General features: G+C 46.1%; 1 protein-coding gene across 1 annotated transcript in view; it reads left to right on the top strand.

Moving 5' to 3' along the window:
* Positions 1–17,612, top strand: part of LOC119436540 (putative aminopeptidase-2) — a 168,940-nt gene that overhangs the window by 69,260 nt on the left and 82,068 nt on the right. The window contains exons 3-6 of the mRNA XM_049658436.1: positions 9,396–9,533; positions 10,955–11,075; positions 12,233–12,387; positions 12,942–13,055. Of these exons, the coding sequence (XP_049514393.1) occupies positions 9,396–9,533; positions 10,955–11,075; positions 12,233–12,387; positions 12,942–13,055 (528 nt within the window). The remainder of the gene's footprint in view (positions 1–9,395; positions 9,534–10,954; positions 11,076–12,232; positions 12,388–12,941; positions 13,056–17,612) is intronic.

Genomic DNA, 17,612 nt, shown 5'->3' with positions numbered 1-17,612 from the left:
ATTGCTTAACAACCAAACATATACCGCTGCCTGCCGGAGAAAACTTGGTAGGCCTGTGAAGAAACGAGAGGGGAGGGTATTTAAGAAATAAGAAAAATAGTGTAGGCCATGGGTTACCCAGCACCTCCACCAAATGTAGAGAGGCGTTCTGGTTTAATTAATGAAGCCCTCAGGGAGTAGAGCACCGCAGCGAGAGGTTCCACAGCTCAGGCAAAACGGGCATAATGCTTCGACCAACTCGTCGTCGTTGTCTTTCTCGAAGCAGTGCATACTGCTCGTTCTTCTCCGTGCAGTACAACTGTCACACCTCAAGTGAAGTGAAAAAAAAAAATCTTTTTTTTTTCGGGTCGACGATTTTTGAATGCGACTTACGCCAGATGGACTTGTGCAAGCTTTCGTCAGTCTGTTTCCGATGAGGCGCTTGTTTCGGCTAATTCGGCAATTTCAGGCAGTGGATTGTAACTTGGTCCACGTGGCAAAAAACGTTCATGTACAAAGCGATGTTCAACACAAAATATCTTGAAATTAAGCGTGGCCGGTGGAGCGCTGAAATGGATCGTGGAATTCTTAAGGGACGGGAAAATATTTTTGATGCGAAAGCATCAAATGGCCCGTTCAGCGAAAAAGCCGGCGTCTGTCGTCTGGACAAGCGAAAAACTGCAACTAAATTCCCATTGGCTGCGACGCCATGTCACGAGCGCGCCTCGACGGAGCAAAGCGGGCGGAAGGGAACACCTGCTGCCGCGTTAGCACTCCACGTGTTCTGTGAGGGGAGAGGGCATCGCGGCGACACGTCACCCTCGCTCTTGGAAGCCTGTGCATAGCCTCCTCGATAAACTAGGCTATGGCTATGTTATGTTATAACATATGTTACGTTGGCTATGTTATAGGCTATGGCTATGGCCATAGCCTATAAAGGCTATGGCCTGTGTTATCCGCGGGTTCAGTGTCCGCGTAAGCTCTCGCCTGCGTTCTAACATAAGGCCAAATGAAAACGCGCCAAGCCAACGCCTCCTAGACAGCAGGCCTGTGCACTCGGCTTTATGACGTCATGCTACTTGGAACGAAATTTCCATTGCCAATCCCGGCGTTACGAAAGCGGTGTCGTCAAAATCACCGCGGCTTACTCGGGAGCGTCCCCATTAGATTCTATGGCAATCTGGCAAGGTAGCGTGACGTCACGGATTGAAGAGCACCAGCCAAGCGTCTCAACGCACTCGTTTGCGCACGAGGAGTGCGTAACTCGAATCGGACATTAATGTTTTGGAAATTAATGCTTTCGCATTCACAAATCATAAGTGCTTAGGTGTCCTCGGCTTCTTTTTCTTTCTTTTTTTTTTAGGCATAGATGATGGTAAAAGTAAGAACCATCAAGTGCAGCGGTTCCACATGTGTACTAAGTTCATGCGGTGATGAAATCGCCGGCCTCGGCGGCCGCATTTTTATGGGGGCGTAATGGGGAAAATATGGAGGACGCTTAAGCTTCGCCTTCAAGAGTGGAACGCGATAGCATTCAAAGATCCTTGACTGTTTCTCGCACTTCCCGGCAACTGCAGCTTATGTAACCGTAATGTTTACCGGGAAACGCTGGCGGTGAACGCTATGCACGAAGGTGCGCTTTCTTGTAGAAACGCGGCCTCTTTCGTGGGCCGGCCTTCTTTTATTGTTTGCACCTTTAATATTTCAGCCTGAGAAGATTTAGCATAAAAGGCATGCGCTGTCGGTGTTTTGTTTCATGACAACTGTTTGTGGGCTGTCACTTTTAAAATTCCGAGGAATAACTTTGTAAAGAATGCGAGACAAAGTGTGAGCAACATTACTGGTAAAATATATTTGGAGGCCCTGTGTGGTTGGGGATGATTTTCTCGGGCGCGGGTGGCAATGCCGACGCCGACGCCGTATTTTCTGCGACACGGGGCCTTAAACGCTATCGCGTTAAAACGCCCGTGTACCATGCATTGAGTGCACGTGAAATTACTGCAAGGGGTCAAAATTAATCCGGAGTCCCCCACTACGGTGGTTCTCATAATCACGTTGTGATTATGGCACGTAAAGCCCCAGAATTTAATTAATTTTGACATTGCTATGGTTACGGTTTAGTTGCCCCATATCGTACCTGCTTTTTTTTTATTATTCTTATTACGCAAATGACATGAGCATATGAGACATCTGGCTTCAATGCTGAAGTGATTCAGCATACCATTCAACAGGGCTTATGCGTCATTTATGAGTTCGTAAAAAGCAGATGCATGAATATATCACACAGGAAAACAACTGTTCTTAATTTTACCAGAAACTTTTGCTTGTGCTAATCATTATCTTCTGCAGTAACATCAGCTCTAAAATTTGACTGTATATGCTGACGGCTGTGTATTGTACGAGGTAATGAAAGACCCAGATGACCATTTACGCCTTAATAAATCTTTTGAATGCTTCCATAAGTGGTGCGACGCTTGGGAAATGAAGATAAACGTAATTAAAATAGTAGCAATGTCTTTTACAACCAAATAATCTACGGCAGCTTTTGAATAATCTTCTATGGGTGTGTCACTCAGTAGAGTCCATGATTACAAATATCTGGGTGCGATTTTCACGTATGATATGCTGTGGTCCAAACACGCTGAATATATTTGCTGAAAAGCTAAAGCAAAAAACAAGCTGTTACACACGTAAAGCGTAAACATCAGCCCCTGTAGAAACTAAATTACTAATGTATAAAACATTGATCCGTCCCGTATTGGAATATGTTTCACCAGTTTGGAATCCCCACAAAAAAAAAACAATAATACTTTCAATTTAAATTTAAATTTTATTGCTATTTTTTACATGACTGAAAAATACAGAAGATATAGTTTAGATCCATATCCAGTGGCCAGTAAGGAGTCTAATTACATGTAGAAGCAGTCGAAAGAAAAAGCCGCCAGGTTCATTTGCCGACGCTATACGACCATGATTTCTCGCCGGCTTTATCTCTTCGCTCGCTAAAAGTACTTTGAAGCTACTATTTTGTTTTGTACATTCGCTGTGCCACCTTTCCGACAGTAGCTGCTATACAGGTTTGCTAACCAGTCCATAAGCCCCAAGTCACCATGCTGCTAACATTAGGCCTTCTAATGCAAAGCTTTCGTAGCATTACTCCCGCGCTTTAGTGTCTGTTTCTCTTAACCTCTATTGACTGCACAAGTGCACACTCACGTCATATAGTCTTGTATCGGCTTATATAGCGCCTGATTTGGCCCACACGTCCTGCACGCTTTCCACGCCCTTAACTCTCATGAATGTAAAATCAGTCCCGGTCGACTGTGGCGTTTGGATACAAGTTGTGTGCTACTTGTGTTCTTAGTTTGCTCACGTAATTTATGACGCTTGCGCATAGTATACAAGCGATCTAAAAGCGTGAAAATTGTCATCACCGAGTCTTTCGGCAGTAGCAAGAGCAGTTGCGTTTCGCAAATAACTTGTCGAGTCCCGTTATTTCGACCCTCATGGGATTGCAAGGTATGGTCGAATTATGCAAAAGGTCGAATTTTTACTGATCGAAGTGGTCTGTAATTTCTTTTTGCTTCCTGTTTAAGCGTGACTCAACCACCATGTGGCGAATAGCACCGACGTGTTTAAACGCTGCCTCAGTGTTGGTGTCACGTTGCTGACGTTTCGACGTTGGTGAGTGGCCCAACAGTGTCGTCGGCTACGGCAAAATCTTCAAGATACAAAAGCAGTAGCGCGGTATCCTGAATTGATTATGGTCTCAAGGTTTTAGTTACCGCTACACGCGTGATGGGGGTGCTGATACGGGTCCGTGGGGGTCGAATTAACGGAAGAAGCATGCTTTTGTGTTCGAACTAATGAGTTTTTCTTTCATAGCTATACATTGTTTCTCGCCGAAACATTTAAGTGTGTTTGATATAAGCGAAAGTCGAAATAACCGAGGTCCAATTTATGGTAGTCGACTCTGAACTACTGACCAAACCGAAAGAGGCAATTGATATCATCAGACGCATGTAAAAGAGACTAGAGAAGACCCTTTCTCTCAGTTGTGAAGGGCGCCTCGAAAGATTCAGGCAGCTGCTGAACAAGAATAAAAAAAGAAACGACCCAAAACCATGGACACAAAGTAATCTGTAAATAAAGAGACCTGCACATTTGACATACCATGCACTGGGTTTCAATTCACCGTTCTCCAAAACTAAGAAAGCTTCGCTTGCATGGACAGACATCAGAGATGTGTTATGCCCAGTTGTTTTTTTTTTTTTTTTTTTTTTTTCACTGACGTTATTCAACACAGCTTTGACCTGCGCACAGTTGAACATCGGAGCCTTAGTACCGGTAACATTCGCTCACTGCCTTTATCCCATTTTTCAGAATCAATTGGAGACGTTTAATGCCGTTATAGCGCATGTTCTTACACTGTTTCTTCTCATACTTTTGACGAAAGATGAAAATTTCGTCGTATACTTTTCTACAGTACCTCCCAATTTGTACTGCACTTAGTGAATATCTCTCATTTACTGTTCTGCACATTATAGCATGCACGTTACGACGACATTTATTGCGATGGCAATTATATGGACACTCTAAGCGAATTTTCGGCGTCGGCGTCGGCATGGTGGTCCGTATGGATGCTTCGGTATGCTAGGATAAATGCTGCATTATTCAAATGCCAAAGTTGCTCTGACCAGGTTTGATGGTCCTGACTGAATTCTTCATCGGAACGTTTGATAATTGCAGCCGGTTAAGAACAGTCATGATTCATTCACAGCGTATGCCTTTTATCGTAAATCTTCTTAGGCAAATATTGCAAAACATTCTAAAAGCGATATAATTTCACTGGCGCCGGCACCAGTGCTCTTTTGCGGGCAGCGCAGAGAATCTTGCGCGATGCCATTACACAGAACCTACACGGCGTGCTTATAAGCTTTCAAAGGTGCCACAAATTTTGGCTCTCCAACTCATCGTGCCGACAGAAATTGGCACACTACAATTCACTGAATAAGCCGGACGTCGTTACCCGATTGAGTTCAATAGCAATAATGCAAACGCGGGAGGCGCATTCACACCGTCGTCGTCGCCACCGCCGGCGTTGTAGTGCTGTCCCGCTCACGACACATGCGCTGATTGCGCGCGGAGGATTACAGTGTCTCCTGACATGCATAGTGCGTTTCACTGCAAAAAACGACGAAGTGCACCGTCAACTCAGCCCTCAATCGCCTCGGTGGCGGAGTAAGTGCTGCGTTCTGCCTCCTGCTGCAGGGATGAGCGCGTGCACAACGTAAGCGCACTAGCGTTTCCGCGGAGCTGATGTCTGTATGCTCCGGCCTCAACAGCAAATGTCAAGCTAGCGTTATGTAATATTTCGCTGCGCGCTGACTAATGCCGACGGTTTCCCGTCGGCCTCATCTCGCACAGCGTCGAGGTCCGACGCCCGCACCTCCCCTGGCGGCGCTCATGACGCCAGCATTCTGAAACGCCTGCTCGCCAGGGCTCTGTTCCTTCTGCTCAGCAAGTGTGGTCTTGCGTGCTGCGTCGCGCCAATACGTAGCCTCCGCGTATGATTAAAACCATCGTTAGAACACCGTCTGAGGAGTTCAAGCGCAACTCTAAGCCTTGCTCTCGCTGTTAGTGCTTTGCTCTTCGGGCGAAAGTGCCAATAATCTTTATCATGTTCGCGGCATATCTATTCAAATGTTGCCCGTATTGTTTTCTCCACGCCTACTGTACTGAACTGCATGGTGTATATATAAATACATAAAATAATATATGCGTCGAAAAATTCCGTATAGTACTAAATTTAGCGGAATATATGAGTTTGCGTCTATTGCAGCTCTATTTTAGCAACACCTCGGAAATGGAGAAAAACTAGACACACAATACTTCTGTTCTAAAGAAATTCTACAATAGAGCAAAGGAGATTAATGCTGTAGCTTGTTGCGGCAGCACGAGTTTCGGGCCGTGTCCTTTACAGGCGGCTGTCATATGCTGCACTATACCAGGTGCTTTTTTTTTTTATTTGTGTATGTGTGTGCTTTTTTTTTTAGCTGCGCCAAATATTTAAAAATTGCCTGTGGCAAATAGCACAAGTCTAACGCCCTTGAGCTAAATTACACGATGAGATGGTCACTACTCCTAGAAATCAAAATATCTAATCGAATAATTCACAAAATTACAATAAATAACTTTCAAATTAATTACTTAACGGAACATATTTCAATCTACGAAACATAGCCGGTGAGTTCGCAAGGTATCCACTTGCAGCGAATTCTCAGGACTACGCCAATTTCGAGATATTATCAAAGTGTCAGCGAAATGCATTGGCGTTCCAATTACTTTTGTGCTTCAATGCACAAAACAGTGTTTCTGGAACAACAGTGCATTTTTATCGCAAGCGTTTTTATAAAAAAGTAAGTGGAACAGCAGTGCATTTTTATCGCAAGTCTGACGGCGCGTATCTCGAATTCGGTGCTATCTTGAGAAATCGTTGCAAGTCGATATGCCTTGCAAATTTACCAGCTACAATTCGTAATTCGTAATTGTAATTAGGCCTTTGTTTGTAACAGTGGCTAAATTCAGGTTACCAAGCGCGCATTTGGGTCCCCACCATGCTTAAAGACAGGGGCTCGTATTCACAAAACGATACTACGCTAGAATTCTTCCTAATAGAAAATTTCAGCAATCCCGATGCTGAACAAATTATTAGCAAAGGCGACCGGCCACTGGCAGATGACATTTAAGAAGTTGAAGCTTTGTGAATTTGACGCGGCTACGGAACGATTGCACGCATCATTCACTCCTCTTAACTATAAAAAATAGATGTCCCGATTTTTCCTCCTTTTTTTTTCTGCTGTTTACGTTTCAGTTTGTGTGGTCGGTACACTGTATAGCTGCTGTAAACGAGGTCCTATACCCGTTCAATCCAAAGGCTAGTCGACGCAAGTGCTGTCGCTGCGCTTGCGGTCCGTTATGGAAGCACTACCATCACGCGATAGTTGTTCGTCCTTGAGAATGTGTTCCGCCGGCCTCTCCGCTGTCATAAGCGCTGCCGCCAAGAAGCCGCGCGCTATACAAAGCCAGCCGCCACGGGCTTACCCGACAGAAAGCGGAAGCCGAGAGCGAATGATTTCACGCGGGCCTTCTTTCTTTGTACGTGAGGCGGGGAGCACGGTCGCAGTAGGCGCGAGTGGTCTGCGGGAATCCCGCCCAGCCAACAGTGGTGCCAGTCACCGGAGGAAGGAGCCCTCGTCGAACGGGCGCCACACGTGTGTGTACACGACGGGGCGCTTTCGCAACGTCGCCACAACTCGCTACATTTCTGCCGCGGGGAGAGACCGCTAAGTGCTGGGCCGCTCCTTTTGCGACGATGACGACGCTAAATAATAATGTTAGTCACCGCAGCGGTGGTTGACACGCGGGGAAGACGAACGCAATGGCCTACGGGAGACGAGCCAACGGCGATCACCTGAGGGCTCACGTGTGCAATCAGCTGAAGGAGGGGGGCCTGCGTTGCGTCCGCGTCTGGCGACGTCGCAATGCTGTGACTGCCTGACGCACCTTACATCAATAGAACAACGGTCGACCGACTGAATGCTATATTGACAGCACGATGGCTGTCATGTCTCTGAAGAAGGTGAATGACCACCACAGTGGAAGAGCGTTCCATATAGTTTAGGACGTCTGGAATGACTATACCGTGCACTGAAATGGATTGTGAAATTCGACCAGCGGCGAACTGCCTTTCCACTGGGTTTATCCGGGCAAAATGTCGCTCAAGAACGTCGCGTAATGATAGCAGACTACGAAAAAATTCGACGGTAATTATGTGCCCATTTATCAGAATCTATTTATTCTCGAACAAGATCCCCATCTCTCGGGATCCTGTGTCGCCTGAAGTTACCTTTAATCTACGGTCGTGGTGCGCAGAGAATATATGCAAATATCGTATAGGTAAGAGAGGCTTTGAGAGTCACTATTGGTCAACATTCACGTTGACGTCATGTCAACTGGGAGCCTGTTTAGTTTTCACAACCTCTAGCGTGTGCGGTTCTATAGTAACAAAATCGTGTTTATAACAAATTACCGGTTATTTGTTTAGAATTTATTTGACAAATGGCGCCATCAACGCATAAGACATAAATAAAAAAAAATCCCCGCATATTCACGAAGTGAATGATGATGAGTGGGCGAAGCACCGGGGGATCATTCGGGTAACCGTGAATCCCCCCACGCCGGCAAGCGGACCCAGATGCGGCGAGAGCGCGGGAAGCGGCGGCAAAACACCGGAAGCGTTCTCTATCTGAGGTTGGTGGCGCCGATGCTCGGTTCAAGCGCGAGCTTCGCGAGCCCTCAGCTCCAGGTCCGCTTGCCGGCGTTGCCGTACTGCTGTAGCTTTGCGAGCCCTCAGGTCCGGGTCCGCATGCCGGCGTTGCCGTGCTGCTGCAGCTTCGCGAACCCTCAGCTCCGGGTCCGCTTGCCGGCGTTGCCGTTTTGCTGCAGCTTCCCGCGCCCTAGACTCTGGGTCCGCTTGTTGTCTGCGTCGCCGTGCTGCAGCAGCTTTGCGAGCCCTCAACTTCCGCTTGCAGTTGAGCCGCCACTCTCGCCTTTTCATTCATAGCGGGCGCGCCGTTATCAGAAGCGACCGTTATCATCCATGGCTGAAGAGAGAAAGAGAGCGCGCGTCGGGAACGAATGCCCTTGTGCACCGCAGCGCCCCTAGTGGACTCCATGCAAACCAGAGCTACGGACGAGAGAGAAAGAGAGAGCGCGTCGGGAACGAGAGAGAGAGTGCGCGTCGGGAACGAACGCCCTTGTGCACCGCAGCGCCCCTAGCGGTCACCATGCAAACCAGAGCTACGGACGACGAGGGAGGGACAAGGCTCGGCCCTAAGGTGCTTCGCCCCTAAAACGCCGTACTTGCCCGAAACATATGATCTTACAGCAACAACTTCCGCTGACTATAGGATACAAATCAGAATTCAAATTTTTTTTGTGTGTTCCGCATTTAGGCGCCTGAAATGAAGGCGAACTTTGTCACCGACGTCGCGGTGCATTCGGTGGTTGCCGTTCGTTTTCTAGATGAGACCTCGATTCCAGCAGCTCATATAACCGCAATGTCGGATTCATTCGGTCTATATAGACGAAGCCACTGTTGTGTATTGAACTGGGTCAGCACACTTGAGCACGGTGGTTTAAAATGCGGTACCCTGTTTCCCCACTATTGCAGCTGTGCACTTGCAAAGGAAAATAACGTTTTAGTGTTCAGCAAGCTAACAGTTGTGAGGCAAAATTCTTTTGTAACTACACCCTACAGGCCAAGCTAGTGGAGTAGGCTGCTTGATTTAGTTGCACTTGTAAGCGTTTATCCTGTTTATATGTTTCTTTCTTCTCATTTTCTCGTTCTATAGGGGTACCCTATTACACGCGAAGGCGGAAAAGTGGTGACTAAGTTCGAGGAATCCGTGCCAATGGTGACTTACTTGGTCTGCTTCATCGTGTGTGATTTTGAGAGGGTGCAGACTACGGCCTCCGTGGACCAGATACCGGTAAGTGGCCAATTGTAATATACAGTCACAGATTCCACAGATGTTCGTGTAAAGACCGCATGCGCATTCTGCTTATTTTGGATAGCACAAATTATGCGCCACTCTCAGTTTACTGTCTAGTATGGTTCGGACGCCTAATTTTTTTAGTTCAAAATGAATGTGGGTTATTGTCATGGTTTTTGAAGGCTAAGGCTTGCAGTCCGTCCGCAGGATACATTATGTGATGTGGTGAGGGGAGAATGGCTGGTGGCCAGCCAGGTGTTCACATACGAGCAACAATTTTCTTCGTTGTTCTAGCAAGCTCCGCCTACGTTTCAGTGATGTTATTTTAATGGCATCAACATGGCGTAATTCGTTGCGACACAAGTAAGACCCATTTGCGGCCATAATTCCACACCAAGCAGCGCTTCTAGGAAAGGCTACCTTCACGGAGCTGCAGCAGGAATGCATCGCTGACAGATCAAAACGAAGAAGAAGAAATATATCCAACGGACAGGGCCCGTCTGGAGGTTGCGACGCAGACAGTGCCCACAACTGTTTCGTCCTTGAGGAGCACTACGATGTGCGCTTTACATCGAAGTGTCAGCAGCAAAAAAGTATTTGGACAGACGGCTGCTCAGGGGTCAACTTGCGGGATTTTTGCTGCCTCTTCTGGGTGCTTACGACAAATTTGTATTCAGTGCAACAAGCACCGAAAGGCTATTCGCCGATGTCTTTTCGTATTTTCTCCTTTATCGTAAGGTATGCTGCAAGGAACCCAGAGTACCAGTGCACGGAAGGTAGCTTAAAGTGTGAAAGAGGCTTTTTTGTGCCATCGCACGTCTTCTGCTGCTGCTGCAGCAAGCACTTTTATCGCTTGAAAGTGCATTCGTCATTGCTTACACAGGTCACGGTCTGTTAGACGTCTCTGCTAATCAACAAGTACTCATCTCGTGTGAATAGCACACAATGCTGATGGCCACTAAAATAAAAGTAAAACAAAATATATGTATGCAACTTGTATGAGACATAACCTCTTGTCCTTCCTTACGCATCTGTTCTGTTGCATGAATGTGGTTTAATGAAATGTCGCTTGGATCAAGGACTGCTTTCGAACCACACGACATGAAGTGCCATATGAAATTTGAATCCAAACTAGACAGAAATTGGCAGTAAGACGAAGGCTCGAAATGATGAACAGTGGTAGAGCAAGGAATATCGCTGGAGCGACATTCCTTGTTCTACAACTGCTCGTCATATATAATTTGAGCAATCCGCGATTCTGTATAATCGGAGCTTGACTTTGACGCTACCTGTTTCTTTGCAACGTTGTTTTGTGTGTTGATTTTCGTACAAATAAATAATTAAAATAAGCACGCGGAAGTTTTATTTGTATTGGACACTTCTGAGCGGTGTGCATGTATCTTTCTTTTGTATTGCAGTTCTCCGTGTACGCTGCTCCTAACCAGCTCAACAAAACTTACTACGCTCTCGACATCGGTTCAAGGATACTCAGTTTCTACGAGAAATACTTCGGTCTGAAGTACCCTCTGCCGAAGCAAGGTAAACAGCATTGTCAAACTAACTCGACAACGGAAATTTGGCGGATTCGGCTCATTAAAGTTACCCTTAAAGAATTCTGCAGCGGCAATCGTTAAATATTTGACGTGTTTAACGTGAAAAATTTTGTTTTTCGTACTGTTTCTGGTAAGACAAACGTATCTATTGACAGTTTAACCGCTTCGCCGACCTTTACACGCTACAGTGCAGTTAATTACCCGTTAGTGGCGGAACTGGTAACAGAGCTAATAGGCAACAGTGCAAATGGACCATTTATTCTCAAAGGCGCAATTTCTATAGAGTTTCACAAACTGTGCATTGCATGATTCAAGTGTAAAAGCGATGGACTTCCTTGACTGGATTTATTTATGTATAGCGTAGAGGAGAAGACTCTTCGCCGAGGGTCCAGCTTGGCGAGGTATTTTGTCCGGCTTGCACTTAATGCTAAACGTACTCTGAACGCAAGGTTGTCCTGTCGGTTTACAGCGTGTCACATAGTAGCTCGGCGTTCCATAGACGTCTACGCCCGGTTGGAACAGAAAAGATGCCCTGAAAGGCGATTACTTGAAGCGCGCGCGCACGCACACACGCACACACACACACACACACACACACACACACACACACACACACACACACACACACACACACACACACACACACACACACACACATACACACACACACACACACACACACACACACGCACGCACACGCACACGCACACGCACACGCACACACACACACACACACACACACACACACACACACACACACACACACACATTTATATACACACAGAGAGACGAGTCCCTTTGCGTGCGTGGAAAAACAATGCCAAGAAAGAACCAATGATCCTCTACTTCGTAAGAAAGATCAAAGCGCAGTAATTAATGCTGCGCATATTTTACGAGCGCTGTTTATAATCTTTGACTTATAAATATCTTCTCATTGTGATTACATAATGAGCGCCACGTAATTACATACAGTATTGTGCATACATATGCATGCGCTGTCTATACATAAGTGCATGCACAAAAATAAAAATGCATTTGCATGTTGTACTGTTTAGTCGTTATATTTCTCCAAGTTTTGCGCATAATTACAGGACAGGAAATGCACTGTTAGTCACGTTAATTGCCGCCTTGCCATTCCTGCAGACATGATCGCCATTCCGGACTTTGTGTCTGGTGCGATGGAGCATTGGGGCCTCATCACCTTCCGAGAAGTGAACCTCCTCTACGACCCAAAAAAGTCCAGTCCACGGAATAAACAGCGAGTGGCAGCTGTCATAGCTCACGAGCTCGCACATCAGGTACGCCACACGCACCGCTGCCTCTTCACTAGTTCTTATGCACTGTAGCCATGCCCATGCTGCCATGAGGCGTCGCTTATCCACACTTATCCGTATGCAGCACATGAGATTTGTTCTGTTTCTTTGCTTTTCCATAACTAAACGTCACGATATGATTCAGTAAACACATCAGCTCTTTATGTTTCTGCCATGATGGCAAGAATGAGATATCTTTAACAGGGATAAAACAGAATTAAATAATGTTAGCTTTGCGAGCACCAAAACCAGCCGTCCTTGGCATGGACTCCAGACATTTCACCGTCTCGTGCGACCAGCATGACCGTTTACAGCTATTCGACCACGGGCTGCACCTTGTATAAGTGGCATAGCGTTAACCAAATGAGCACCATTACTCAAACATGGCCGATGAACATACCTATACACTTTAGCGCGATTAAAGGCCCTGCAACAGATTTCCTTAACGCACATGGCGATCTTATAATGAGGTATATAGTCCTATACGTTAATGATTGCCTCTCATGCAGCCTTGCCTGAACTTTTTTTATCCTCAACAGTGGTTTGGAAACCTCGTGACCATGAAGTGGTGGGACGACCTCTGGCTGAACGAAGGCTTCGCAAGTTACATAGAGTACAAAGGCATCGACCACGTTGAACCGGAATGGGACATGGTAGGTACACTAGCGTCGATGCTTCGTCTGCACCTAAACAGCCCAGTGATTAAAGCTTACTGTAGCGCTCAAGTTGCGCCATGTATGGCACAGATCAAGTGCGACCATATATTTACATCTCCATTTTGCTTTCGCGTTGCGTCGTCGCCTATAGCACCCATCAATATAAGGTCTTACGCAAGAACTTACGCAACGCCGGGCTGTGTGCGCGAAGGAGAATGCATTGAAGGAAGCAGTTACGTAACTGCAAATTCTTTACCGAGGTAATTTTCTCATGTTCTTCCCATCGTACTTAGAGGAATTCTAGTGATTTTTTGTAACTTAACGCATCGATATAAACTGAAATGGTCAGTATTCAGCAACATGGCGAGACGCTTCGCAATCCGTCTTGATTTGTTCTGAAAAAGAAAGAACAGATTTATTTAGCGTAAAAACAAATCAGCGCAAATGGTCAACAAGTACAATATGACCTTCATTAGTGAATGCCAAGCGTTCTACAATTCGCTCCTAGCTCGAAGGTGCCGTGAAGCGCACCGCGTGATGGTATACTAGGTGTACCAGCTAATTTAAGCAAAGGTTTAATAATATTTGAGTGTGCTATATGAGAACGCGACTAGAAGCGTGCTCTTGTCCGCTGTACGGAGAAAATGAAAAAAAAAATCTGTTTAGTTGCATAGTTAGTCGCGATTATTTAATGAACTTCGCAAGATTAGAGAAAAAAAAACTTCCGATGAGGGAATTGTACAGCGTTTTAGGAAACTTCCCATTAAAGAAAGCCCGCGAAATATGACAAACATATTATGGCTATACCCCTTGCGCGCCGCGATTTTAGTGCTCTCAATCGTGCCTTTTATTACGAACAGCGCTTTTCAGATATATAGTGGCGCTGCCACTTAGAAGGTGACATGGCGCGCTACAATTTCTTCATTCAGCTTATCGCTATCATGATCGACCGCATCTGTTGCTTTCGGCAATGCGACCGAAACCTGCGTGCATTTCGAAGCCAACGCCTGCGTCGCTACCTTGTCATTTTCTCAGCGGCAGCGCGCTGCAGTTAAAAGCGCTGTTCTTTCATGCAGGGCATGTTTGAAGGCACTGCGATCGGGCGGAGCGCACCTTTTTTATTTAATTTTAATTTTACTTTATATCGCGGGCTTTTCATTTCATTATCATCATCATCATCAGCAGCAGCAGCAGCAGCAGCAGCAGCAGCCTATATATGTATGTCCGCTGCAGGTCGAAAGGCCTGTCCCAGCGATCTCCAATTACCCCTGTCTTTTCTGCCTGCTGACACTACGTTATGCCTGTAAATTTTTCCGATTTCATCACACCCCTTGCCGCGTTAGCTTAGTGGCTATGGCGTGGCGCTGCTAAGCTCGAGGTCGCGGGTTCGAGCGCCTACTAATTCAGGTGCACGTTAAAGAACCCCATACCCGCCGTGGTTGCTCAGTGGCTATGGTGTTGGGCTGCTGAGCACGAGGTCGCGGGATCGAATCCCGGCCACGGCGGCCGCATTTCGATGGGGGCGAAATGCGAAAACACCCGTGTACTTAGATTTAGGTGCACGTTAAAGAACCCCAGGTGGTCCAAATTTCCGGAGTCCCCCACTACGGCGTGCCTCATAATCAGAACTGGTTTTGGCACGTAAAAACCCTATAATTTATATAAAGAACCCCAGGTGAGCAAAATTAACGCGGAACATCCACTACGGCGAGCCTCATTATCAGATCGTGGTTTTGGTGCGTAAAACCCCAGAATTTAATAGAGTCTGGGCGCGAGCTAGCTGGTACGATGCCTCCATGGTGAAACAGCGCTAGAAAAATACGGACGAAAGGAGACAGGGCTCGTCCTTGCGTTTTTTCTCTCGTCCCTATTTTTCTAGCGATGTATCACCATGAAAGTCTGCAATGTAATCAACGAAATAACGTCATCACCCCACCTATAGTTGTTCTCTGCCGTCCACGGCTATATGCTTCCCTTCTCTTCGTCCCCGTTTTGTAATTCTAACCCACCATCGGTTATCATCGCTACGCATTGTCCTGCCCAACTCTATTTCTTCTTATTAGCGTGACTGGAATGTCGGCGGCCCCCGTTCCCTCTCTAACCCGCAAAGCTGTTTTCCTGTCTTTTAACGTTACCCGTATCATTTTTCGTTCCGTTTTGTGCGGTGCTCAACTTCTCAAGCTTCTGTGTTAACCTCCAAGTTCCCGCCCCACATGTTACTACCGGTAGAATACAAAGATTCTGCACATTTATTTTCAAGGATAGCGGTAGGCTCTTGGTCAAAACTTGGTAATGCTTACCGTATGCGCTCCATCCCATTTTTATTCTTCTGTAAATTTCCTTCTCATGATCAGTGGGCCTACATAAATTTACTCTTGCACCGATTCCAGCGGCTGGCTGCCAATCATAAATTCTCGTTCTCTTGCCAGGCTCTTGAACATTATACCTTAGTCTTCTGCATATTAATCTTCAGATGTACTCTTGCACATTATCGGCCAAGGTCATGAGTCATTTGTTGCAAGTCATCTTCACCATTGCTCGACAGGACAGTGTCAACTGCAAAGCGCAATTTGCTGTGGTGCCTCCCCGTTGATCCTCACTCCTACTTTTTTTTCACAATTAACTTGAATACTTCTTTTAAACATGCAGTGAATAACATTTTAGAGACTGTGTCGCCTTTCCTGACCCCTTTCTTGATCGGTATTTTTTTACTTTTCTTTTGACGAATTACGGTAGTTGTGGAATCTTTATTTATATTCGCCAGGATCTTCACGTGTGCTTCCTATATTTCTTGACTACGCAATGCCTCCATGATTGCTGGTATCTGTACTGAATCAAACGAATTTTCGTAATATATGAAAGCCATATAGAGGGGTTGGTTGTATTCCGCATATTTCTCAATTACCTGATTGATTACGTTGATGTGATCCACTCTTCAATGCCCCTTCTTGAAGCCATCGTTTTCTCCGGGTTGACTGAAGTCAAGTATTGCCCTCATTCTATCGTAAATTACCTTAGTGAATGTTTTGTGCAATATGGTGGCTCTTTATTTAATTACATAACTGCTAAATCGGACGTTTCCCGAAACACTGCATAACTTTCTCACTGGATGGTGTTTTTTTTTTTTCTTCTAACCTTAGGACTTGCGAAATTGATTTAACATTTTGGACTTATAATTATGCAGCTAAGCATAATGCAAGAATAATTTAGCGATTTTCTCCGTAGAGCGGTGAAAAACACGCTTTTAGTCGTCCATTTTCAGGTGCGCCAAAAATATGCGCTGTCCCTAACCGGCAACGGCGGCGCGGTTGTCTCCACATGGTCCGAAGAAGAGGAAGCAGCAGGCGCCGCATACGACTCCCCCCCCCCCCCCAAAAAAAAAAAAAAAAAAAAAAAAAAAAAAAAAAAACAACGACGCGACAACAACTTGTCAGAAAATCACACGTGACATGCGAGTGGCATGAACTCCTCCTTCACTCGTCTGCAGCTTGCTCCTCAGCTTTAGAGATTCGCACGGTTAATTCCGCACGTTTTATGAGTGAGTTTATGTGTAGCTGGCAGGCCTGCTTTCTCAGCGTTGGGCCCTTCACCGTGCCAGCGGATTATTCAGTATACACGCTAACCGGTCCTTGATGAGCTGCGCCGAAATAGCGGTGTCTAAATCAGCCTTCACGTTTTAACAATAAGCTGCAACGGACACGCGGTGGTTATGGAAGTCGCTAAGTGGCCCCTATTTAGTGCTCGCGTGAGTCCTTCCCTTCAGGCGCTCTGGTGAGAGAGCAGCATTTTGAACAATTAACGGCTCTGCTCTGCGCGGTGTTTATGGAAATCTCAAAATAGCATCTCTTTGTGTCCTGTAGTTCCTCTTGAATGTAAAATGTGTTTGCTACTTGCAGGACGCGAGCATACGCCAGCGGAACGATAATTGCGACCCATTATCACACTTATGTAACTGAATTTGCTTCTATACCTCTATATGCTAGGAAGACACAAACGAGAAAAAAAATGGAAGCATCACCTGCAAGGGGCAGGGACGTTTAAGAATGGCATCAGCAACATGGTGACACAGGTCGTCGTAAAGAGTTGAAAAAGAAGCTTACTAACGTTTCTTTCCCATTAGTTTTTTTTTTTTTACTCGTGTTTTACGTTAGCTCCATCTTACAAGCGGCCCCGAATAATGTACAGTCTAATGAAAAGAAATCTTCATTTCCCTTAAGGATGGTTCTTTCGCAGCAACGTTACTCGCTGGAAACATAGCCCCCCCCCCCCCCCCCCCCCCCCCCCCCACTGTGTTGTGAAGAAGGTTAGCTTTTCGCGTTAAGACGATGATGTTAAAAGCTCAAAATAGAAGGCTCGAACAGAGTTTTCTGCGACCGCATGCTCTTTCTCAGCTACCGCGTAACCTCAGTTGTGGTGCTCCATGGTTCATAATATGTCAGGAAACAGCACGAAACGGAAGAATAAGACAACTAAGAGATCAGGATTGCGAGCCGCAGAACACGGCCGTGAAGTTTCAGCTCTGAGACATTTTTTTTTTTAAACCGCCGAGTCGCA

The sequence above is a fragment of the Dermacentor silvarum genome, chromosome 1 (assembly GCF_013339745.2).
Source record: "Dermacentor silvarum isolate Dsil-2018 chromosome 1, BIME_Dsil_1.4, whole genome shotgun sequence".
In the NCBI taxonomy this organism is placed as follows: Eukaryota; Metazoa; Arthropoda; class Arachnida; order Ixodida; family Ixodidae; genus Dermacentor; species Dermacentor silvarum.
Note: the sequence above shows the minus strand (reverse complement) of the source record. Positions and strands in the feature narration are given on the sequence as shown.